The following is a 27050-nucleotide window of genomic DNA, read 5'->3' on the forward strand; positions in this document are numbered from 1 at the left end:
TCTTTCAAAAATAAATAAACTTTAAAAAAATTTAAAAATGATAAAAAATAATCATCTACCTAAATCACTTATTCATTAGATTTAACCTCCAGTTGCCACATATATTTCCAACCATCAAATACAACATCCAATAATAAAGGACTGTATTATCAAGAGTTTGACAAACACTCATCTCTAGTTTCTTGTGGTCTTCCAGGAGTGGTTTCTCAAAGAGAAAAATAATAATAATAATAATAATAATAATAATAAAAATAATAATAATAAAAAGCACAATAGCAATTGTGCCTCTTTGACATGGGGCACAATGTCACCTCTTTGACATGAAAATTAAACCTGGAAGACAATTTCTAGAGTTCCCACATGCATTGGCATATGTAAATTTTATTTTTACATAATCTAAGAAGAATCACCTAAAGACTAAACATCAACATAGAGATCTTATATTCATATGTCAAAACAGTTGCCTATGGGGTATCTGGGAGACTCAGTTGATTAAACATCAGATTCCAGCTCTGGTCATGATCTCAGGGTTTATGAGTTCCAGCCCCACGTTGGGCTCTGTTCTGACAGCTCAGAGCCTGGAGCCTGCTTTGGATTCTGTGTCTCCCTTGCTCTCTGTCCCTCCCTAGCTCCCCAGCTCACGTTCTCTCTCTCTCTGTCTCTCTCTCCCTCCCTCCTTCCCTCTCTCTCTCTCAAAAATAATAAGTAAATATTGAAAAAAAAAAAACCAGTTGACTATAGTAAAATATAAAACACTCTGGTAGGCATTTCTGGTTACATAGGCCTAGATGAGTTAGGCCATAGATGACTTATTTGATATTTTGTGCCTTTGTCATCATCAACAAACTGGGAGTAATGCATAAATATCATAATCTCTCACCTCATAGGTCCATTTTCAGTTAAAAATTACAGCATGTTACAAAGCTTGGTAAACTTCAAAATACTAAAAAATTTGTGAGAGCAATGTTCATCCAAGCATCTTCTCTGAGAGAATATTTCCCAGAAACTTATTATATTATCTGGTCATCCTGACACATGTAGTATAATAAAAATAGGACAATACTAATTTTCGTCTATGATTTCACTTATGCTTTTCTAGGCAGCTTTCTAAGTGCTTCGCACATGCTCTTTTATTTAATCATTACAACAGCCGTCTCTCAAGATAAACAGTCATAACCCACATTTTCTAAAGGAGGAAACTGAGTCATGGAGAATGAATTTCCTTAAAGTCACATGGTTAATCAGTGAGAATAGGATTTGGACTCTATGTAGTCTGTCTTCGGAGCCCATGCTTTTAATCAATACATTGTTTTCAGCACTGCCTCGATGTCTAGTGTGGAAAAGCAGAAAAAAAAGAAAAAAGAAAAAAAACATATCATCTTGCTCTACGAGGTAATGCTATGGTTATGTATCAAAATATAGTTCTTTATAAGCTTTTTCTTTCACACAGTATAAATAGTTCTGCAGAAATAGCGTTGATATGATATTACATGAGAGAAATCCTTTCCTTTATCTTAAATTCCTACGTGCCATTACAAGAATACCTCAGGGAAAAAGAGCTTGGCTTGAATGTGAACAACATTTCCAAGGTACAAGTAGGAAGTTAATCGAACAGTATAATTATATCCAGGGTCTTCCCTGTCATTTCAGTGAGAGCCTACATGTTTCAGCAGCCAGAAAATAATTTAAATATTAATTAGGAGCTATCCAACCCTTCCACATCTCATTCTCTAAATCCATTTTTAAAACAGTGTTTGAAGTAATCCAGATTGAACTCATGTTATCTAATGTTAAAAAAAAGTCATGCTAGTTAATCTGTGTACGTACCTGCTTTGGGACTGTGCTCTGTATCCCTATTTGTTCTAAGTATTTAGCAAGTGATAATGCAATCAATGCTCCCTGAATTGATTGCTTCATTGAAGGCATTAACTGAATGATTTTGGTGATTTGTAATTTGTTAGAATTTGGTTGTATTAACATGCAAAATGCAATCGGAGGAAATAGGCCACATTTAATATCTGTTGACAGAGATTTAGTTGATATCTTTGCTTCATTATTAATTCTGTTTGTCAGAACTGTAATGTAAAATCTGAGGGCAATATATAATCTACTATAGGGTAAAGACACATCACAGAGACCAGAACATATAAGAATTTTATATTTTTTTTAGGACAAGGAGCTAGGTATGCAGACTGGAGACCAATTAATACAGTATAAATGAATACACTGCATTGACCACTACTTGGGACATCACTGTGTTCTCTACCTCGAGGCTTCCAGCAATCAGAGCAATCTTTGCGGGCTGCTGTGAATCAGACAGCAGTCATTTGGAGAACGTGCACGAAGGCATGGGGGCGACGCTTCCATGGAAGGCACACATCTAAGACACAGGGAGGGTGGGACACATAAAGTTCTTCTTCTTCACCTAAGTGGTGGTGACCAAATTCAAAAGAAAAGATGGGAAATAGTAGATTTTTAAGTGTTCCATAAACCTATATTTTGGTAAGCAAGGACCAAAGTAAGTCAGTAAGGTGACAAGTGAAATGGCTGCAAAAATTATCTTTAACATTATACTCAGCACATGGATGGTATTCATGATTATGTATATACGCACGTACCTGGAGATAAATGACTCATGACCGTGTATAATAAAGGCCTGCCGATATAGTTCAGATTAAAGGAAAAAGTCTTTAAAGGAAAGAACCCTGGGTTTGGAAGTAGCATAAAAGCTTTACATTCACTGAAAAGAAAATCAGAAAGAATGATGGGGAAATAAGTGGACTTTTGGATAAAAACCTGTAGAAAACATGGTTAAGAGATACAATTGTAACAGGAATTGCAAATATAAAAAATGCAAACCTCTGGAGCTATGGATTGAGATGCTGCCAGTGCTGGGGCGATGGAAACAAATAGCTCAGGGTTCTAAATTCTCTGGGGGGAAAATGCAAATCAGAGAACACTTCTTGCACTGTGAAGTTTCTGACTTGCATTTTTGCTTTGGAAAAAAATATATATATATGCCCATTTTTTTTTAACAAAACTGAAAAACAGAAATGCCTTTTCTTTAAAAAAAAGGCAGATGATAACTGTATTGAGGATATGCTATGTAATATGCATTATTCTAAATGTTTTCATGAATTAACTAATATACTTTCACATTAATCAAATAAAATATTTAGTATTGTTTCCATGTTACAGCTGAGGAAAGCTAGGCAAGGGAATGGTGGAACCAAGGTTTGAACGTAGGCAATTGATTTTAAACCCTAGACCATCAACCACACTATATTACCAAAGTTAAGTATGTCATTTTTACAAATATAGTTAAGAGAAAAGCCCAATGACTAAAGCATGCAATTGGTGATCAAAAAGTGGAGTTTAAAATAGAAAAAAAAAACAGTAAATTTTTCAAAATATTAAATGGAATAAGAAATGTTATTTTTATTGAGGCATAATTGACATTATTTTTAGATGTACAACATAATAATCCAACAGTACACATGTTGTGAAATGATGACTTATTGTCATAAGTCTAGTTGACGTCTGTCACCTTACATCGTTAAATTTTTTTTTTCTTGTGATGAGAACTTTTAAGATCTACCCTTAGCAACTTTCAAATATTCAACACAGTATTACTAACTATAGTCACCATGCTGTACATTACACCTCCGTGACTTATTTATTTTATAAATAAGTTTTTACTTTTCAACCTCCTTCTCCCATTTTACCTACTCCCTGCTTGTCTCTAGAAACCAACAATCTGTTTTCTGTATCTGTGAGGTTTTTGTTTTTGTTTTTTGATTTTAGGTTCTACAAATATATGAGAACATTCAGTATTTGTCTTTCTCCGACTTATGTCACTTATCGTGATGCTCTTAAGGTCCCCCCATGTGGCTGCAAATGGCAAGATTTCATGCTTTTATTGTGGCTGAATACAAAATATTTTTCAAATAGTTCATTACAAATGTAAATTTTAATGACAGTAACAACATGTGGCACTTACTATCTCTGAGTGATTTTATGTTTTTATTTATTTTTTAAATGTTTATCTTAGAGAGAGAGAGAGAGAGAGCGCCCGCGCGCGCGCGCGCGCGTGCGCGCGCGCAGGGGTGGGGGAGGGGCAGCAGAGAGGGAGACATGGAACTCTGCGTGAGCTCCAGGCTCCCCACTGTCAGCACAGAGGCTGATGCTGGGCTCTAACTCACAAACTGTGAGCTCATGACCTGAGCCAAAGTCAGACACTTAACCTACTGAGCCACCCAGGCATCATTCTCTGAGTGATTTTAAATATGTTATTGGATGATTGCTATCTGTATTTCTTCAGTACTTCAAAAAAACAATATTATCTTGTCTTCATTTTTTATGAGTAAAATGTAAGTTCCTTAGATACTTTATAAGTCCTTCAACAAAGCTCTGAATGTTGTTCTGGTATATTGTAAAGTGTCTTGACCCAGCCTATAATCTGAAAATAGCCTCAGAGTTTGAGAAATGACTGGTTGGTTCAGTGACCTTGCTAAAGTTCCCATAAAGGAGATATTAAGAAGTAATATATATATATATATATATATATATATACACACACACACACACACACACACACACACACAAGGCTTGAGTAAACAAATTTCTATTATAAATCAACACAAACATTGACAATATATAATCATTTTGGACCTCAAGTAACATAAAGAAGGAGTAAAATAAAAGAGTTATGCTCATGTGTATTACTCTGTTTCTTCTAAATTAACTGAGAATACCTGAAAATCCCAACTAGATATACTGTCTCAATTATCTATACACATTAAGTATCTCAGGCTTACCTGTGCTCACATTTGGTGCTCTCTCTTTAATTAATTCCTTTTAGAATTATTTCTGGAAGGGAAATCAAAGCAAGATGTGTAAACTCTTGCCTAGTGAGCTCATGCTGTAACTTTGATGAATGGTACTTGAATCAGTGGAAAGACATTTATAGGTTCTCTGGAACCCTAAGAGTGAACAGTATTAAAATAAGCAGCAAAAGGTGCTAAATCAACAAAAGTGATATGATTTCTGGGTTTGTTTTAATAGAAAAAGTCTCTGAATAACTAAATCAATGCCCCATTTAGTATTTCTTCCTCAGCCATCATTTGCCATGTTAATTGCCTCCCTAGTTCAATCCTTGTTCCATATCCTTTTCTGATTATATCTTGCTCTCTAATATAAATCACTCTTCAAATGTTAAATAATTCTGTACAGAGAATTCCCAAATATTTTCAGGGAACCAGATCTTTGTATTCAGTCTGGAGTACATTATACTGATTAATGCTGTATTTTCTACTTTCTTCCTAGGCTGCCTTAGGTTCTTAGTTCTTTTTTTTTTCCCCCACCTTGTCCCCCTACTAAGAAACAAAATGAAAAGCTGGTGAATGGCAAGTTATTGGTTGAAGAAAGATCTTGAGATGATAAATAGAAAGTGGCTACTCCAAACTGTAGGATCCTGGTCCACTTTACACCCTGGAAGCATTCTTAGCTGCAAACGCAAAACAAAACACATAAACATGCACAAGCCAAAAACCAAACAAACCAACCAAGCAAACAAACAACAACAACAATAAAACAATGGATTCCTCCTAACCGTGTATGCTATTTAATGGAATACAGAAAGCTACAATAGGGCAGAGTCTATATATATTAATTCTAGTTGGCAGGTTTCATGTAGGATATAGCTTGACAAAGGAAGAGCCACTTTGATAACTAATACATGAATGGCAGCGGTGGGATTGTAGATGGATTGTTTACATCAGGAATTTTAAAAAATAAAAAAATAATCTACTCCCCTCCTTCTTAAATTAGCTTTTTTACCGTAATTTTTTTCTTCCACTTTTGGGACATGTTGTCTAATTTCTAAGAGTCTCTAAATGATCCCTATATTGTGCAAAAATCCTCCAAATATGGTTGAGGAAAATTCAGTGTAGTCCAGCTGTTTTCATACTTTTGTTTAAACCAACCAGACTCATATCTTGCTAACATAAAGGAGTAACTCTGCTAATTCTGTCCATCCAATAGTCATATTTATAGAAGAAACAGAACAATATTATATTCAGTTAAAAGTCTTTTATTGTTTTATATACATTAAAATTAGATGCACTGATTTTTTATCTCACTTGCCTGTTTTTTCATAAAATATTTTATTTTCTGTCCTGATTATTAAAATTTTAGTATACAATGAAAGGAATGAAGACTCAATAGAGAGCAATTTAGGCCATCAATTGTATTAAGTGGCACTCTCTTCATTATGTTGGGCAAGAGTGAGTTTATATCTATTCATTTCTTTGTAACTATCATTATTATCCTGACTTGCCAACCCAGACCTTTCTACTGAATGCGTTCAACTACTCATCAGTCTTTTTCACAAAGATAGCTTTTAAGCACATAAAAGTCAATATAGCCATGAATTAACACTCTCTTCACTGATCTTTATATTCTACTTCTAATCTTGTAGAGAGATTTGTCACTGACCCCACTCCTTAAGCCAACTAATCAAGAGACATTTGAATCATTCCCATTCCCTTCTACCCTACATCCAATCAGTTGTCTTGTCCTTAAAAATTTACTCCAAATTGTCTCACATATTCTTTTCTTCATTTCATACCTATGGTTAAGTTTAGATCTGACTGCCATGTTTCCCATTATGGTGTCCCTGATTTCCATTCATTTCCTACACTGCTCAGATCACATCAGACTTGACTTAGCAACAGCATTTGTCACGTTGGATTAGTTTCTGTTCCTTGAAATACTTTTCTAGGATGTTACATTCTCTTGGTTTCTTTTCTCAATGATTACTGGTTATGTTTTACTTCCATATTTTCTCCCAAACTCCCTGGCCTATTTGAATGTCTTCTGGACACTCATTCCTTTGCTAATATCATCATGTTTAATGGCTTCAAGTACTATCTTTATGCTGACCACATTTATAAGGCTAGTCTGGACTGTTCCTCTGAACACGAACATTATGTGTGCCAAATGAACGTCTCTGCCCCATGTCTTGGACCCATATCGCAGAGAAAGTCCAAAGTCAAATTCCTGAACTCCAACTACTTCCCACACACTGCTCTCACAGCTTTTTTTATTTAGTCCAAAAATCTTGGGTTATACTCCATTACTGTTTTGCTTTCCTATAACAAATCTATCCATCAGCAAACCCTACCTTCAAGATATACCCCATTTCCAACCATATCTCTTCACGTATATTTTAACTAACTTTATTGTAAATATCTCCTAACCTACCTCCTTAATTCCACCCTTCTTCCACACAGTCTTTTCCCAACACAGCAGCTAAAACAGTCACATTAAAATAGATCAGATCGTGTCATGCTTTTGTTCAAAGCCTCCAGTGGCTTCCCATCTCATTTATGGCCAGAGTTGAAGGCCTTGCAATAATGTGCCTGTCTGTAAGTAATCTGACCCATCATGACATTCTGATCTCATCTCTTCTTGTTCTTTTTGCTTTAGAGATGCTGGCTTTGCAAATTACCCTCCAATAAGCTAGAGAGCACCCACATTAAAGCCTTTGTACATGTTACTCCTTTTGCCTGTAACTCTTTTCTGTCACCTCTTTCAAGTCTATTTGTCCCTAGCAGTCAGTGGTGTGCTAGTAAATATTTAACAACCAGAGATATATATGCATTTATATAAGTACATATGTTTATTGCCATTTTACTGGTATGAAAGACATGAAACACCCAATTTACAGTTATAAAACATGCATTACACTTTATGGTAAATTCCACATAGCCTATTGATTCTAACAGAATGCTTATGTTGATTTTTTTTGTCAAACCTTTGCATCCATTCACCACCTATTGTTGTAACTCAACGAATATTGCCAGAATCTTAAAATAAATAATGCTAATTCAGCAAAGAAGTTGCTCAGGTCATTGACAAATAAGTTTGGGTGCTGGTTAATATTTTTTGTTTATATTAATGTGTAGTTAAAAGATGTCTGTATGTACTTCACTTTTTCATCAATTACATGAATATTTTTTCTAAGTTTTCCTTAAAATATTTTATCAACTTTTCATATATTCAAAATGTAATTGTTACACATCTGAGTTTAATAATGCTTTACTTTCTCAGGTCTAGGCAATCACTGAATCAGTAAATGGAACCTTGATTTAGTCGCATTTGCTGAATTCCCTTGTGAAAATACTTACACTGCCAATGATTTTCAAATTACTAAGATGACACCACAGAATATGGAGTTGGGAAAGGATCAAAAGTATAACACCATTCTATAAAATTTCGACAGTATAGATAAAATAGACATAAATGACACCAAGAGCACAAATAATAGTAAAATATAGTAATTCAATTAGAAAGTGATGAGTTTTCAGTATTTATTATTTTTTTAAATACGATGTTGAATTGTAAATTTACTACTTAATTTTAATAACGGCTATATTTACTAACCAGCTTCTCAAATTCTTGAAATTTTAACAATCTCCTGTGATCCAGTCCTAGCTAACTCCAACACACTGCTATTACAGTCCTCATTAAAACGGCAAGCCCAAACTAGATGCTTCACACACCCCCCACCCTCCCAGCAATCAATACAACCTAATCTTCTACATATAATGTAGGTAATTATTTTGCTTAAAATTTTTTTTTCACTAATCTGCCTTCTCTAGAATGTAAGCTTCATGAAGGCAGTGATTTTGTCTGTCTCTAATACAGGGCTGGATTCCAGTGGGCACTGTTTAACTACTAGTTGGGGGAAGGACTGGCTCTATAGATAAAGGGATAGAAGAATCAGTCCAAAGCCACTCTTCATGCTCATATGCTTGTATAATCTCTAACATCAGATCCCTCAGGCTGCCATCAAAAAGGTCCTTCTCTATCTCCATCTTACTTGGACATTGGACTCTTTTACATATATTTTCATATCTTGTGTTCTTATCTTAGGGTGTCTTCACCAATCCCTTTTGGGTCAAACTATCTCTTATGGTTTTGCTTAAAGAATTTCACTAGTATAGACTCAAAGAACAGGCTTACATATTCCATATATATTTATTTTTTCTTGGCATGATCCGTTTTTTGTTTTTTGTTTTTTGTTTGTTTTTTTTTTTGTTTTTGTTTTGCTTAGTGTCATAGGTTGAATTGCCACACTCCCAAATTTATATGTTGGATTCCTAACCCTCAGCATGTGGCCTTATTTGGAAATAGATAGGGTCTTTACAGAAGTAGTCAAGTTAAATTGAGGTCTTAGGATGGTCCGTGATACAGTATTAGTAATATTCTTATGAAAAGGGAAAATTTGGACATACAGATACTCTCACAGGAAACAGGATGTGACGATGCAGGAACAATGCCATGTGAGGATGAAAATGGCCATTTACAAGCTAAAGAGAAAGGCCTAGAACAGATCTAGCATTCACAGACCTCAGAAGGAACTGACTCTATCAATACCTTGATTTCAGACTTTTAGCTTCTGTAACTGTGAAGCAGTTATTTGTTTATTTGTTTATTTTTGAGAGAAAGCAAGAGTAAGTAGGAGAGGGGGAGACAGAGAGGGAGAGAGAGAGAATCCCAAGCAGGCTTGTGGAGCCCTATGTAGGGCTCAGTCTCACCAACTGTGAGGTCACGACCTGAGCCAAAATCAAGAGTTGGACTCTTAACTGACTGAATCACCCAGGTGCCCCAGTAAATTTTTGTTTTTAAGCTTCCCAGCTTGTGGCACCTTGTTGCAGCAGCCCTGAAAAATTTATACATTTAATATTCAAAGGAGGTAAATTAAATTTAGTAGGTTTATTTGTTTTATATCTCGTCTAGTATTATTCTAAATTCAAAACTTGATGCTCCGATGCATTTCCGTGGGTTTTAAAGCACTCTACTCATTCAGCTAATATTCATTAAGGACAGCTATGGGTTGGGGGTTGTTTTAAGCAATGAGGGCACAGCAACGAAAACACAACAAATAAAAATCCTCGCCCTGTGGAGCTTTTATTCTAGTGGAAAAGGACAAATTGTTGTCAAAATTAATAAGTAAGTTAGTATAACAATAAGTAAATGAGAGCAATGGCAATACAAAACAGAAGTGAGTAAAATTGAGGAAGACAGGACAAATGAAGTCTTCGGAAAACATAGGGATAGTACTCTGTGGCCAGTTTGCTGATGGAAAGATGAGAGTGGATGTTATTCAGTGGATTTGGCAACAAGGGAACTAACTCTTAAAAGTGAGATCACATGAGCATTTTCAGTGTAGTGTACAGCTTCTATAAAGACGAGGAGAGTTTCCACTAGAAATTAGGGGAAGCAAAGTAAGGTTACTGTTTGGTAGAAACAGATGCGTGATGCTGAGTCTCCTTTGAGGAAGGACTTGCAGCCAGGCTGGGGAGTGTGATCCACACCCTACTGCCAGCTGTCAGCTCCTTCAAGATCTATCTCAAGTGCTGATAGACACCTTGCTGAAGCTATGTCTTTCCAGGACAACCCTCATCTAGTGACTGAGTGAGATGGGTTGTATAAAGGCTGGATGTATAAAGACTGGACACTCAGGCAATACATCCCTGCCGCATTAGCCTAAATGTTGTTGGATGTGCACCCCAGACTAATATCTTCCTCTGTCCTTTTGTGTTCCCTCTCCATCCTTCACCGTTGGTCCCTAATAAATACCCTGTGCCCAAATCCTCACTCAGTCACTATTTTCTATTATATATAGATAACTCTTTTCACAGATTTGGCTACAAGAACTTGAATAAATTCAGGTTCTGTATACTTTTTTTTTTAGATGACAGTCATTATATAGCATGTGTTATGCAAAGATTAAAGAAAGAGGTGTTTACACCTTTCACAAAACAAATATAGAGAGCTCTAAGAATTCCAATACCTGTTAGCTTTCACTAATCTACCAGTTTATGATCTTATGCTCACTGGAGAAATAGAATAAAAGTTAACATTTGGTGGAAACTTTCTATTTTAGCTGAGTTAACTATTTGGTTGTTCATATCTATACCCAACATATCCAGGATACTATCTTTTAATTGTTGTTGTTGTTTTGTTCCTACTGTTGAGCAGACTCTCAATAAATCTTATTAACCCAAGTTCCTCATTTGAGCAACATGTCAAATTATCTAGTATTCTCAGCAATCAACAGCATGACATATTTATCACTTTTTAATAATTGCTTCCTTTTCCATGGTTGCAATTTCACCCATCAACAACATATTACTCCATGAATCCAAATATTAGGAAAACACAGTAAAATTGTATAGCCAGAGAGAATAAAACGAATGTTTAATGTTTGCTCCTTAGCTACATTTTCTTGCCTAGGAATCCCTTCCTAGAAAAATATTCACATACTGGCTAAAAGCCCCACTCTACAAATCCTATAAGAAATATCTTTCCAGCCTCATCTTTCATGTGTTCAGGACTTTCTGTTTACTCCCTTTATCAAAAGACCAAATATCTGTTCACATACTGATGGATTCAGCTTCCATGCCTCTAGTAATCAAAAAAGTAATAAATCCTATGTCATTTTTCTATCACACAGTAAAAACAACAGCATTTTGCATTTACATAATTCAACAAGCACTCAAGTATTTTGTGACTACCATTTAAATTAGAGTGTAGTACCCATCCTGCTATGTTGTACATTGTGTTACTATCCTTTAGCTTCTAGTGAAACATGTTACCAGATTATTAACTTTCTACATCACTTACATCTAGTAGATGGTAAGAGTACACCCTGGCTACTATAATTGCTCACTTAAACCATTCAAGAATGTGGACAGATGAGGCTTTCATACATGAGGAAACTTCTTTCCCAGGAATAAGATTCTTTCTATAAAACATTCATGTTTCTTTGAGTTACTTAATGTTCCTATTACTTTATGTGACTCACCTCTGTGCTAGTAAGGGATATTCATAACTTGTTTCCCAGTTCACATGATCCTACCATATTGCCTCTCAGTGATACTGGAGCCACAATGGGTACCCATCGATTACTAATTAATAGTAAATTTATCTATAAATTAATGAAAATTAGACATATACAATTGAATTCTTAGTCAAGTTTACACAGTCCTTCTAATATCTTCCTCCAAATACTGTCAAACATGTTACCCTCTTACCATTCTTAAATTTGCAGAAAAATATAGGCAGTGGCATGGTTGCATGATTAATTTGTTATATTTTTACATTAGACTTATATTTAAAAGATCAAAAGCAATGAGAATTCATGGCCATGTTTGAAGGCCAAGGGATTAGTTTACTATATTCTAAAATTACATTTGCAGTTTTCTTGTGTTGCTTCTTGAATATACTTGAATCTTCTGACAACATTCTTTAACTTTTATTCTCAAAACTTCAGTCACTTGAATTGTCCACCATTGCCTTAACGATTCAGTGTTAGATTATGTGCCAAAAGAAATAAACATATAAGTATGTATACCCTTGAAATCTTAAAGTAATTTTAGTGATTGGGTATATGAATTTGCTTCCGTATTGCATATGTGTTATATGTGACATATATAAAATGTGTTTATAATATATGTGCATACATACATATTCATACGTATGGAATGCATAATGTGATAAACACCTTATTGAAAATGACAATGCCTTTTTGTTTTTTTATTTTATTTTTTAGTGTTTATTTTTTTGAGAGAGAGAGAGAGAGCTCAAGCAGGGGAGAGGCAGAGAGAGGGGGAGACACAGAATCCGAAGCAAGCTGCAGGCTCTGAGCTGTCAGCAAAGAGCCTGATGCGGGGCTTGAACCCACCAAGAGATCATGACCTGAGCCAAAGTCAGACGCTCAACCTACTGAGACACCCAGGCACCCCAACAATGCCTTCTTAAATTATTAGAGTATGATATAGTGAATCATAAAATAAAACCATACTCTAAAAAGAAAATAAAACTTTCTTTTAAAAATCAAGAAAGCAGATAGTGTAATATTTAAATTGGTACTATAGAGAAATCATCAATTTTGAGTTACTTATGGATCTATGTTCTCAACTATACCCTTACTAATAGAACTAGACATTGGTATATATGTTTATATTTATAAAGCAATGTTTTAGTGTTTTTCTTAATTAATGGTTTTACATATAGTTAGCAAATATTTCAAATTTTTCAATATAGTAATATTAAATATTCTTTCTTAAATGGTAACTACAACCAAAAAAAATCCTATATAAAGAATCTTATATTTTTAAATGAGTTTTAAGCATCATAAATAAAAACTGAAGAAAAAATAGATTAATTATGGAGAAAGTAAGAAGCAGAAAAAAAAAAAAAACTATGCCAACGTTTCAATAGGCATAATATATCTATGTGATAAACTTAATATTTCTTATTTGTATATGCATTTTGAGGCCATCAATTTTTTATAAATTATGCAAACAAGTATTTTGGAATAATCATACTTAAGTACTTCTGGATTTCTTTTTAATTATTATTTCATTATTATTTTCCCCAAAAATGCATTTCTATTTAAGGTAGAGTATTTCTACAAACATTCAATATTTAGTAATAAAATATTTTTATCTAATATTTTAGGACTTTGAAATTATGTTTCCAATTCTCTTGATTAAAAAATCTCTTAAAAGGGATACCTGAATGGCTCAGTCAGTTGAGTCGTTCGACTCTTGATTATGTCTCAGGTCATGATCCCAGGCTTGTGGGACTGCGCCCCTCTTGGGACTCCACACAGAGCATGAAGTCTGCTTAAAATTCTCTTTCTCCCTCTGCCCCTCTCCCCCACTCACACTCATGCCCTCTCTCTCAAATAAAATAAAATAATAAAAATAATACATAAAGTCTCATAAATATCATAAATAATATTATTCTCCATAGCATGCACATCTCCAGATGATAAGAATCTTAAAACTTCATTATTTATAGAAATCATATGTCATGTGTTCAGTACATATCAATTATATGGAGGTCAGTTTCTTTTTATCTTTCAAATACAATTTTTACCTGGACCAATAGAATATATCTATATGCACTGTAGCAGAAATATTTGAAATGTGTGTGTTTATATATATGTATGTTTATATGCATTCCAACTCTGGAGAGAACGTTTGGGTGGGTAGGTGGAAGAGAGAGAAAAGAACGGAAGAAAAAATAATATTGAGGAAATATATAGTCTTGATTTAATAATGTTGGGGTAGATCTAGAATGCCAACTATGAGTAATAAATGTGTGTGCATGTATTATATGTGTGTGCATGTGTATGTGTGTGCATATGTGTGTGTGTGTGTGTGCACGTGTGTGTGTGTGTATTCCAAATTTGAATGCCATTGCTGTGTAGCAAATTACCCCCAAACCCGGAGTTTTCAAAACAACAGTGATTTTGGAAATCAGGAAGTTTAGCAGGGCTTATCTGAGTGATTATTTGATCCATGTGGCATTGGTCCCGTTACTTGGTGGCATTCAGTCGATACCTGGACTTGTACGGATGCGTAAAGATGTGTCTACTCATAGGCCTAGTGCCTCAGTGGGAAAAGCTGGAGAAGCTCAGATGGATCCGTTGCCCTTTCTATCTCAGGGCTTCTCTGTGTGCTCTCTCAGGCTGCGTCGCTAGACTACTTACATGACAGCACATGGCTCTCAAAGACCAAGGGAGAAGTTTTCAGTACTTTTAAGTCCAGGGCATAAAATGCAATAATGTGACTTCCATTGTACTGCATTCGTCAAATCAATCATAGTTCAGCCCTGATTAGCAGTATTGGTATTTGATTCCCTGCAAAAAGAACATAAACAGGAAATGGCCTCTTGGAGCAAGATGAATCTTTCCTTTCTAAGTTGACCACTCTTTCTTCTATTGTCCAAAAGACTCAATCCTTAGCTTTTGGAGTCGCATCTTTCAGTTACCCACAATTACCCACTATTTGTCTGATATCTTCTTGCCGTTATTCAGAACTTGGATTCCAATGCTATCAGAATCCGGCCAGGGCAAGGCAACCAGACATTGTTTCTGAAACACATTGGCAAGATGCAGACATATTCCCAAAATCCATTTCAGCCTCTTTGCAGCATTTTCTCTGATTTACTCAAAAGAAATCAGATAATCATAGGGAAGTGATTGTGACAGCAGACTCTGAATTCTAATTGTCCGGACTGAATGTTGGCTATCTCAAACCTGCCTGTCCTTGGGCAGTTTTCTTATCCTTTCTACTCTTATAATCCTTTTTTTAATGGGATAATATGAATAACTTCCATAGGCATTTGATGTGAGAATCTAGTGTGATGATCAACATAAAGCATTATTCATAATGCTTGATAAATACTTAATAACTGCCCGTAGTTCCATCATTATTGTCATCATCACCATTGAAATTTATTCCCAGATAGGTTTTTTTTTTTAAATCCATAGTTTATTTTCTCCATATAGTGCTGTCTCATTATATTTTTGATGAATGGGGTAGTCATGCTGAAAGCCTGAAAATATATAAACTATTTGGCTTTCACAAATGCCCTGGCAGCCCTGTGATTTTATTAGTATGGTTATTAAATATATTAACTAGCAAGACTGATCTTTTGAAGTTATAGATCACATTGAAACACCAATAACAGATATAAAAATAAATCAAATAGGAAAAAAAAAGTCAAAATCATTCAAAATGAGAAGTATCTTTGATGATAGATCAATATAACTATATTCTCCTTAAATCTGTCTGATTTATGACTCTAAATCCACAGAGATGGTAACACTTACTTTTGTATGATGTTCCTCTCTCTTTTCTCTCTGCCTTTCTCCCTCTCCCTCCTCCCACCCTCTCTTTTGTCACTCTTTCAAAACAGGTCAAGCCTCTCTTGTAGACGCCACAGGTTAATTCCTTGAAATAATGTCACTGTAGTGTTAGGATTTTAATGTCAGGAAGTCCTGGGTTATATTTAAAGTTTTGTAAGTTTCTGGTCTAGGGAGAATTTTTTTTTAAGCTTTGAGCTTTTTCTCTCATGAAGTGTATGGGGAAAATATATGAGATATATATACCTGAAAGGAGAACCTAAGTCCGTACTCAAAACTTGTGAATTCTTCCTCCTTTTATCCTCAGGAGAAATAAAATGCTTCACCATCAATTTTCATGGTAGGAAGAGAAAAAATATAGAGGAGGAAAATTGAATCTTCCTACTAAAGCATAAAAATGTCTTCCTTCATGAATTTATGGTTGCTAATTCCATGAGTCATAGCTGGAGGCTAAATATGTCGAGGGGTTTTGTTTTTGTTTTAATTCTAGGATGCCAGTGTTTAATATAATACATATTTTTTTCTTTAAAAATGAAATCATTTATATAACAAAAATGGAAATAAATATCTGAAGTTAATCTGTTACCCACTGACACTTTAGAGTCTCAAATGTGGGAAATGTAGCTTTAGAGATAACCTTGCATCTGCTCAGCCACAGCTAGTAGTAATAACATCTGACAAGCAGTGAAGCTTAGTCAGTCTTGACTTTACAGGGACAGCAACAAAGCTATTCAAACCACCAATCCCGTGAGGAACAAAAGAGAGAAACAGAGTATTTGAATCACTGAGAACCTAATCCCTACCATTCTCTTATGATCATTTTCCAATGAATCCAATCCCTATAGCTATATACATTCAAAATCCTTTGTTCATGTCAGATGACCATGTAAGATGAACACACCTTCTTTACAAGGCGATCCTACTTCTATATTTACCCTTCCATAACCTACAAACATTCCATTCTGCCATAAAGTACTCTTTGGTCCATACTCATCCATTTTGATAACTATGACCTCTGAAATCTGGATTTTGTTTCTCATTTAATGAAATACATTTTCTGTATTACTTAACTTTACAGATTTGGATACCTATTTCCCTACCAGTAAATACCCTAATCATAACATTCTAATATCATAAGCTCTGTCTTATATGTGTCTGGATCCCACATTTTAAACAGAGCAGAAACGTATTCAGCATATATTGAATTGGTGATGAGTGAAGAAAATAGATTGCTGGAACTGTGTTGTTAATGGATACATATAGATTCAATGTCAATGAAGACAAGAAATTATGGAAGCCACATTATCCTTACAAAGTCAGAAGGGGAAATACAGAATACGTAGCAGTACATGATATACTAAATATTGAAACAAACAGCAGTCAAATAGCTAACATAAAGAATCTTCCAGATACCTAGAACACTACAGTAAGGAAGTTGGAAAGATGAATTATTACTACCAAGATTTTAAGTGTCATCATGTAAAAGATGACTAATTAAACTTCTAAACATTTCTAAATCTCTCAGTTGTTCATTTTTTTTAAAGAAACAGATATTCCAATGAAATAATGAGCATCTTGAGGACAGATATCTTGTCTTCTGAACTCTAAGTGAATATCTCAAATTTGATCATTCATGAGAATCACAGAAGGAACTTGCCACAAATACTGATCTTTGGGCCCACTCCCTGGGATTCTGATTCAGTAGATCAAAGGTGGCTTCCTTAAAGTTGCATGATAATTGGCATTCCATGTAATTCTGTTACTAAGTGCACTTGTACCACATTCAGGAAACAGTGGGACTCCAGTATATTTTAATATACATTAAGTAATGATATAATAGACTTCAAAATAATGAGCCATCAATTGAACAAATTAAGAAAACATACTTTTGAGTCAAAGTGCATAAGGTAGTTTAGACATGGAAGAAAACTTACTTGTTTCTCTTATAAGTGCAAATACATACCTTAGGTGTTTCTGTATGGATTTGAATGTGCATGCTGGTTTATTTGTTCTAACTTGTAGGAATTTTATTTTGCAGTCTTGTGTAGTATTATCTAAAAACTAGATTTGTACATTTCCATCTTAAGTTCTTTATAGTGGATAAAAATGCAAGAGAACATTTTGGAGAATATATTGTTATATAGGAATATCCTCAGTCAGGGAACAAAAACATATGGTAGGCCAGTGAGTCGGGTTCAACACGTAATGCTTATAACCACAGATGAGTTTTCAATGTTATGAACTCGTATTCAGCAGAACTGTATTCCCAGTTACAGACCCCTACATATCATGGTGATTGGGAAGCAGTAGTCAGAAGGTAATTTGCAGGCAGTGGGGCACCTGCAATCGTTTACCAGGAAGCTAATAAGAAACAAAACAAAATGATACAAGGGTAATCACATCCTGTCGATTCAACCCAGCATCACAAGAGAATAAGAGGCAACATTTCCAGTTAAAATTTTTGAAGTAAACATTGCTAGCGAAGCTTATCCAACAAACATTCAGAATATGCCATTGCCAGTTGCCTAGCATGCATTGAAAGGACAGAGTTTACTTTAAAATAATCAAACAGCGAAATAATTTTAGGTAATGTAGCTGCTCTGTATTTTTTCTTTAAAAATTTACTTAAAGGCCATGTTGTAGATAAGTATGTCCATATTAAGTTTATGTGGAAGGCAAAAGTAAGTTACAGTACAATCGCCAGGTAGATGGATACGTCACAGAAAAAGCCAAACAAACAAACAAACAAATATGATTTCTTACTTGGACTGTGTAAATATAGTTTATCCAAGCCTTGCATAAGAGTGTAACCTGCACAGTTTTGAAAAATAAACATTACCATTGGATATTATTTGTCATCTGTGTGCATGTATGTATTCCCATATGTATATTCATTTATTGGCAATGCAAGATGGAGATAAAAAGTAAAGAAATGTGTAAATACATAATGGTAGCACTTCATCTTTTGAGTTTTGTCTTTTCAAAGTGGCCTGGACCCACATGCATTGGACTCACCTGTGGGGCTTGTTATGGCTGTTGGTCATGGTCAGTGAGAGGATGGTACCTCCAGTTGACCCACAAGCTGAACCCAGGCAATCAGAGGCTCCTCACTCTCTCTCTTGTCCTTGGAATAGGCTTTCCACCCACCGTTCCCAGAGTGGAAACAGTTTTTAAGAAAGCAGCTTTGAGAGAGTAATATGTTGTTGAGACTATCTAGACCATATATGTGACTGAACCCAGCTAAGGCCTCTATATAAACTTTTAGAAAAATTGCTGGTGGGTGGGTATGGAGATACATTCATCCTACAGTTTGCCCAGATGAGTCTCATGTGTAAGTTCCTTTGCTTATTAAAAATGCCACCTTCTGGGATGCCTGGGTGGCTCAGTTGGTTGACTGTGGATTCGTTTTCTGCTCACATCATGACCTCATGGTTCATGGGATTGAACCCACATTGGGCTCCATGCTGACAGCGTAGAGCCTGCTTGGGATTCTCTCTCTCCTTTCTCTTTACCCCTCCCCTCAACTAATTTGTGTGACCCCCCCCCCATTAAAATAAATGAGCATTAAAAAATAAACAAAAACAAAAATATCTGCCACCTACCTATTTGGAATGGTCTGCCTCTTTCTTTGGTCTCCCTGTTTGAGGCCCAATTTCTTAAATCATTGGTGGAATGAATGTTTGTGTACTTCCCCCCACCCCAATTCATTATGTTGAAATTCTAGCTCCCAGTAGGGGCCCCTGGGTGGCTTAGTCAGTTGAGCATCAAACTTTGGCTCAGGTCATGATCTCACAGTTTATGGATTCCAGCCCCACGTTGGGCTCTCTGCTGACAGCTCAGAGCCTGGAGCCTGCTTAGAATTCTGTGTTTCCCTCTCTCTCTGCCCCTCCCCTACTCTCTCTCTCTCTCTCTCTCTCTCTCTCTCTCTCTCTCTCAAAAATAAACATTAAAAAAATTTTAAGGTAATTAGTTTTAGATTAGGTCATGAGAGTGGGGCCCTCAAGACAGGATTAGTGGATTTATAAGAAGTCGAAGAGAGCAATCTTTCTGTTTTTCTTTCTCCCTGTGCACAAACTGGGGGAAAGCCATAGGAAAACATAGTGAGAAGGCAGCTGCCTGCAAGCCAGGAAGAGAGCTCTCACCAGGAACCTGACACCTTGATCTTCCCAGTCCCTAAAAAGTGTGTGAAATAAGTGTCTATGGCTTAAGCAAGTGAGTCTATGGTATCTTTTCAGGGCAGCCTAAGCACACGAATGCAGTAGTCAATTAGAGCTGTAAGTAGGCCAGACCCACTCCAAATCACGAAATCATAGACCCTAGGGCCTGGGTCCAAGGCAATCTCAAGGGAGTATTGAATCAAAGTCAAGTTTGAAAGCCACTAACAATATTGTAAAAATGAAGCTAACTGAATAAATGATCACCCACACTGGTACACTGTTTAGAATGAAAGGGAGTGCTTTAATAGTTAAGCAAAGACAGGGATATTCTGAAAATGACTTGGGAAAACCAGCACATAAAATCCCTTTGAGTAGATAGCTTCACATTTAACTCATAAAGTAATTTTGCTTAATGTTTTCACTATTTTAAAATGTAGCATCCTGAGAAAAGTGGAGCAAAATCAATATGTATATGTGTATGTGTGTGTACATGTGTGTGTACATGTGTGTATATGAGTGTAAGTACATGTATGTGTGCGTGTATGTGTGTGTGTGTTCTTATTCAAAATATATATTTAATTCTGTAAAAAAGCTGGCTATTGTGCTAAGCATTGAGGATGGGAAGTAACTTATGATTACTTTTTAACTTGTTTTTCTTTTTCTTTTCATTTCTTTCCCAAATTGTTGGGAAAGTATGTTTGCCATTTTTTCCTATCTTCTTTCAACATTGTTTATATTTTCTAGTAAATTTATCAAATCTCAATATTTATAAAAACAATTTAATACTGATTAAATATCTATGCAAATGTTTACCAACATGGACAAAAGATTGTTCATCCATGATGGTAGAATTAATCTCTTAATAGATGGACAGAACAAGAAGAGTTCATGATAATTCTGGCTACTTGGAGTGTGTACAGAAGTCTTCTGCAGGGTGAGAGGGATCAAGGAGCAGGAAGGAACATTCAGATTTTGTTACAAGATCTTGTAATCTTGGATAAGGGATGTTAAAACTTTTTTGAACCAATATTATCCATCTGCAAGTAATCAGGTAATATGCTAGTATTTTAAACTATAAAATTAGAATGTGTTTTATATTGTTTAAACTTAATCGATTCTTCTGGAACAATTTGTGACATTTGCTTAAGAAATAATTCATTCAGGGTCGCCTGGGTAGCTCAATTGGTTAAGCATCTGGCTTCGGCAGGTCACAATCTCACCATCTGTGCGTTCAGACCCCGCATCAGGCTCTGTGCTTGCGGCTCAGAGCCTGGAACCCACTTCGGATTCTGTGCCTCCCTCTCTCTGCCCCTCCCCTGCTCACGTTCTGCCTCTCTCTCTCTCAAAAATAAACATTTAAAATTTTTTTAAAAATAAATATTTCATTCAGTGATACCATTTATCATTTTACTACTGAAAAATGCACAATCTTATCACTTAGCTTAAATAAAAGCTATGCAGATTAGTGAAGAAGAAAAATTGATCTCAGTTCACAGATGACATAATTGTATATGTAGAAAATCCTAAGGAATCAACAACAACAACAAAACGTCCTGGAACCAATAAGCATTATAGCAAGATTTCAGGATACAGGGTTATATAAAAATGATTTTCTTATATACCAACAACGAAAAAGTGGAAAATGATTTTAAAACATAATGCCATTTAGGTTAGCTTCCTTCCAAAAGAAATACTTAGTAATAAATCTAACAAAGTAGATACAAAACTGTTATGAGTAAAACTACAAAATTAGGATGAAAGAAACAAAGAACTAAATAAATGGACAGATATTTCATGTTCCTTAATTGAAGACTCAATATTGTGAAGATGTCAATTCTTCCCAGTGATATCTATAGCTGTGATGGAATGCCAATCCAAATCTCAGCAAGTTATTTCGTGGATATTGACAAACTGATTCTAAAGTTAATGTGTAGAGGCAAAGACCCAGAATAGTCAAGATAATATTTAAAAAGAAAAACAAAGTTGAAAGACTGATACTATCTGACTTTAGGATTTACTACAAACTATAGTAATCAAGAGAGTGTGGTGTTGATGAAAAAATAGACAAACATATAAATAGATCAGAATAGAAATTACAGAGGGGCACCTGGGTGGCTTAGTCGGTTGGGCATCTGACCAGCTCAGGTCATGATCTCACCATTGGTGGGTTCAAGCCCCATGTCAGGCTCTATGCCAACAGCTCAGAGCCTGAAGCCTGCTTCGGATTCTGTGTCTTCCTCTCTCTCTCTACAACTCCCCTGCTCACACTCTGTCTCTCTTTGTCTCTCAAAAATAAATAAAAATGTTTAAAAATATTTTAAGGATAGAAATTCCAGAGATAGACCCTTGTACATATAGGCAACTGATCTCTGACAAAGGAGCAAAGATAATACAATGGAAGAAAATCATCTTTTCAGTAAATGGTTTGAGATGAATTGATATCATATGCAGAAACAATAAAATGACATAGACATTACATCCTTAGAAAAAGTAACTCATGATGTATCAGAGACCTAAATATGAAACACAAAACTTCAAAATTCCTGCAAGTTGGAGGATGCCTCAGGGACTCGGTTGAGTGCCTGACTCTTGATTTCAGATCAGATCATGATTCAGGGTCTCAGGATTGAGCCCCATGTCGGGCTCTGAACTGGGCATGGAACCTGTTTAAGATCCTCTCTCTCTCCCTTTGCCTTTCTCCCCTGCTTGTGCTCTTTCTGTCTCTCTCTCTCTAAATAGATGATAGATAGATAGATAGATAGATAGATAGATAGATAGATAGATAGATAAATAGATAAGTACAATTCCTACCTGGTAACATAGATGAAAACTAGGTGACCTTGGGTGTGGCAATGACTTTTTATAAACAATACCAAAATAATGAATTGTGACAGAAATAATAATCTGGACTCCAAAAAAAAAATTGTTTTCATTCTACACTGTGAAAGATACCGTGAAGAGAATGAGGAGATAAATCATGTCCCGGCAGAAAGTATTTACAAAAGACAAATCTCATAAAGGACTGTTATATAAAATATACAACAAACTCTTAAAATTCAACAATAATAAAACAACTCAGCTTACAAAATGGACAAAAAACCTAACAGACATCTCACCAAATAAGACCTACTTATGGGAGTAAGAATTTGAAAAATGGTCCGACATCATCTGCCAGGGAAATAAATATGAAAACAAGACACTACTATACGCCTAATACAATGACCGAAATTTGGAACATTGACCAACAAATGTTGGTCAAGATATGAAGCCACAGGAACTCTCATTTACTGTTGTTAGGAATGCAAAATAGTATAGCCACTTTGACAGTTTGACATTGTCTTACAAAACTAAACAGACTTTTACCATGTGATCCAGTAATTATGCTCCTTGATATTTACTCAAGGAGTTAAAAACTTATTTCCAAACAAAAACCAGTAGACAGGTGTTTATAGCAGTTTCACTCATAATCACCAAAACTCAGAAACCACTAAGATGTCTGTTAGCAGGTGAACGTATAAACAACTGCATACCCGAAGAGTGCAGTATTATTTAGCACTAAAACAAAATGAGCTCTCAAGCCATGAAAAGACATGGAGAATCCTTAAATGTCTATTACCAAGTGAAGAAGACAATCTGAAAAGACCACATACAATCAACTTTCTGGAGAAGGCAAAATTACAGGGATAGTAAGGGCAAAATTACAGAAAAAGTAAAAAGATCAATGACTGCGAGGCATTGAAGGAGGGAGAGATGAATAGGTAGATCAGAAAAGATTACAAGGCAGTAAAACTGTAACTGAGGACTTTGGGCGATAATGATGTGTCAGTGTTGGTTAATCAATTATAGCAAATGCACCGTTCTAATTCAGGATGTTGGTAGTGGGAGAAAATGTGTGTTCGTGTGGCAAGGGAGGAATAAGGAGAGGGTAGACAGTAACTGTACTTTCTTCTCAATTTTGCTGTGGACCTAAATCTGCTCTAAAAAAGTCTATTTGGAAGGACAAAAGTTACTGTGCATTGGCGGTGTTCTAGGCTGCCCCACTTACACGCATCTGGGCAATGTGTTAGAAAAAGATTACTGTATTCTACAGCAATTTGACAAGCATTCTCCATTTACCTATGTGCCCTTGGGGTAGGTCATAGCTAAGCACATCCACTGGAGCACCCTCAAGAGAACTCTGAGTTTCAGAGGGTTCGTAGACAGTCATTTCTGGGAAGTATGTGTCAATTCTGGATACACTGTTTTCTTTCTATAAGCAAATGTGGCTGGCAAGCTTCTTCTCATTTTCTGTCAGACACGCCTATATTATAGAAGAAGGGATATAATGGGAATGGAATAAAATTATTGAAATGTGTACTCTAAAACAGGGGTTGGGCTGATTTGTCTTCTCTGATTCTCTTAAATGAATAACATTCAAATTGTGTAAATGTATCGGGGTGCCTGGGTGGCTCTGTTGGTTAAGCATCTGACCTTTGATTGCGGCTCAGGTCATGAGTCTCAGGGTTCATGGGTCAAAGCCCCATGTTGGACTCTGCACTGACAGTGTGGAGCCTGCTTGGGATTCTCTCTCTCTCTCTCTCTCTCTCTCTCTCTCTCTCTCTCTCTCTCAAATTGTGTAAATATATCTATCTTTCACTTTGTTTTTCTTTTAATTTTTTTTTAACATTTATTTATTTTTGAGACAGCTTGAACAGGGGAGGGTCAGAGAAAGATGGAGACACAGAATCTGAAACAGGATTCACGCTCTGAGCTGTCAGCACAGAGCCCGATGCAGAGCTCCAACCCACGGACCGCGAGATCATGACCTGAGCTGAAGTCTGAGGCTTAACCGACTGAGCCACCCAGGCGCCCCTGTATCTTTCACTTTGTAATGATTGATTTTGCTATTACATTTTTATATCCAGCAAATGACACTTAAAGATTCCATTGTAAAAAATTATCCTTCTCAAACTTCTACACACCAGAGGCATGTCCCATTTATAATGTATTCTTTTCAGAACAACATCTTTATTTTTTTCAAATATTAGAAAGTATATGTTTCTTTCATAAAATATTTTCATAAATTCTCAGCTTGTTCATTTCTGCATCGATTCAATTCCTTCTTATATAATTATCATACGTGATAAAACATTGTTCTTTGTATTAAGGATGCTTGAGGCTTTTTCATATGCATGAATTAGATGAATCATTTATTACCATATTATTATAATTTCTTTTGATAAGAATAATTTTCATTTCTATTTAGCTTCAGGAAAATTTTCCTGAACTCCCTCAATTAAAAATTCACAAATATTGAAAGTTGTGGGATCGCTTTTCCTGGTTCCTGAGGCTCTCCTCTCAAAGTCATTACACATATAATCAATTCAGTAAAACAACAAAAAAACCTGCTGCAGTGTTGTATGTTCTGAACAACTGATTGACTGATCCTTTCCACCTTTGAAAGACTACTTTTAGTTTGAATATACATACAACCCTGTGTTCTTTAATTACATCAACATATTGTCTGTAAAACTGTGTTCAGCTCTACAGTGAGCAGTTTTTATAATTGCCACTGTCCTATGAATTATACTGCTAACTAATCATTGGTGTGATTGGTCAAAGCTATTGGTCCCTTCTCAAAAAGAATATGATCCAAATATTTTTAGTAAAAGTAAAAAGGTGGTTGTTAAATGTTGTCCTATGTATGGAGTAGCAAATATGTTTATATTTTTACATGCATATATAATATAAATGTAAATACATATCTATCTATATACAAATATACTTATTTATAATATAGCTCATCTACATGAGGACTTTTTTTATCATATAGTTAATAGTCCTTGGCCCTCTGGAAAATGTGTTCCCATTTTAAATTTAAGGCTCTATCGACAAAGCTATCTAATTTGTGTGTGTGCACATGTACTTATGTGTCATACAAATGGAGATATAACACATAACATTTTTTATCTCTTTATTGAATCCAAGTAATACTTCATAAAAGACTACCTTTAATGTCTCCTTTGGCACTGTGAAAAAAAGCCTGTGACTTTTACCTGTGATTTTTGGAATCAGTTTCATTACTTTATTTTGCTTAGGTACTTACATCTAGTTCTTGTTGTAGCTGTCATTTCCTGATAAAAATAGTGAGTTTCTTCATCTTGATAAATGTTAAAATGACTCTTGTCTATAATCTTTGTTCAAGTATCCACAATTCTTCCATGTTTTGCACCATCCAACTTTGACAGCCCTGACAGGAAGCTATGTAAATTTTTCTCTAAAGAGGAAAATTAACCTCTTCTCAAATCATCTTAACTGACGTTTTTGAGGAGCACAACTTGTGAAATATTTAGTATTCCAGCACAAGTACAAGCTTGGGCCACGGGGCTGTTCTGCAAGGCACCCCAAGGAACGCAAAAGAATGGGCATCTTAATTTATCACGAATAGAATGCTTTGAGACATGTGGTTGCCAATGAAGGAGTCAAATGAGGTGGTTTTCGTAACATGTTTAAGGTACTGTTTGTCTCAGAAGTGGCTTTCTCACAAAAGTATTTCATTTAAAAATGCACTTCTGAAAATATGCAGAAAAAAAGCTGGCTCTGTGGCTCAATGAAACTATGGGGGAAAAACGATACATCTGTGCTACTTCTCATTTAATATATAATCTGTACTGCTTTGTTTAAAATATGTTACAGGAGTTATTAGAACTGCCTTACATAATATGGACAGAGAAGCCAGAGAACACTATTCAGTGGTCATTCAAGCCAAAGACATGGCTGGGCAAGTTGGAGGACTCTCAGGATCGACAACGGTCAACATCACCCTGACTGATGTCAATGACAACCCCCCACGGTTTCCTCAAAGTATGTACTTGTTTCTTATGATTTACATTTATCACTCTTCATGCACGTAAAACAAAATTAAATACTTACATATGTAATATCATGTCACTGTTCGCTTGAATGGGAATATTTTGTTTTTGTGCTGATTTCCCTTGTCTAAACAAGAGTAAGGAAATCACTTATTGTCTTCTGAACCTGGTGGTTAATTGTCACTGTGTTTAAAAAATATTGTTTCAGCTGGCATTACAATTAAATATTAAAAGTGATACAGTGGTCCTGAGAAATGATATCTTGCATTTGCTAAAGCAGTTATGTATTACTAAGGCATATAGGGAGATATC

General features: G+C 35.5%; 1 protein-coding gene across 5 annotated transcripts in view; it reads left to right on the forward strand.

The window, feature by feature from the left end:
- The window catches only part of CDH18 (cadherin 18), a 526050-nt gene that overhangs the window by 382853 nt on the left and 116147 nt on the right, over nucleotides 1-27050 (forward strand). For all 5 annotated transcript variants that reach the window (XR_006221469.1, XM_042997273.1, XM_042997280.1 and 2 more), the window contains one exon: nucleotides 26563-26730. Coding sequence is in view for 4 of the 5 variants with exons in the window: in XM_042997273.1 (XP_042853207.1) it covers nucleotides 26563-26730 (168 nt within the window). In the remaining variant the exon portion in view is untranslated. The remainder of the gene's footprint in view (nucleotides 1-26562; nucleotides 26731-27050) is intronic.

Source organism: Panthera tigris, chromosome A1 (genome assembly GCF_018350195.1).
Source record: "Panthera tigris isolate Pti1 chromosome A1, P.tigris_Pti1_mat1.1, whole genome shotgun sequence".
Taxonomy (NCBI): Eukaryota; Metazoa; Chordata; class Mammalia; order Carnivora; family Felidae; genus Panthera; species Panthera tigris.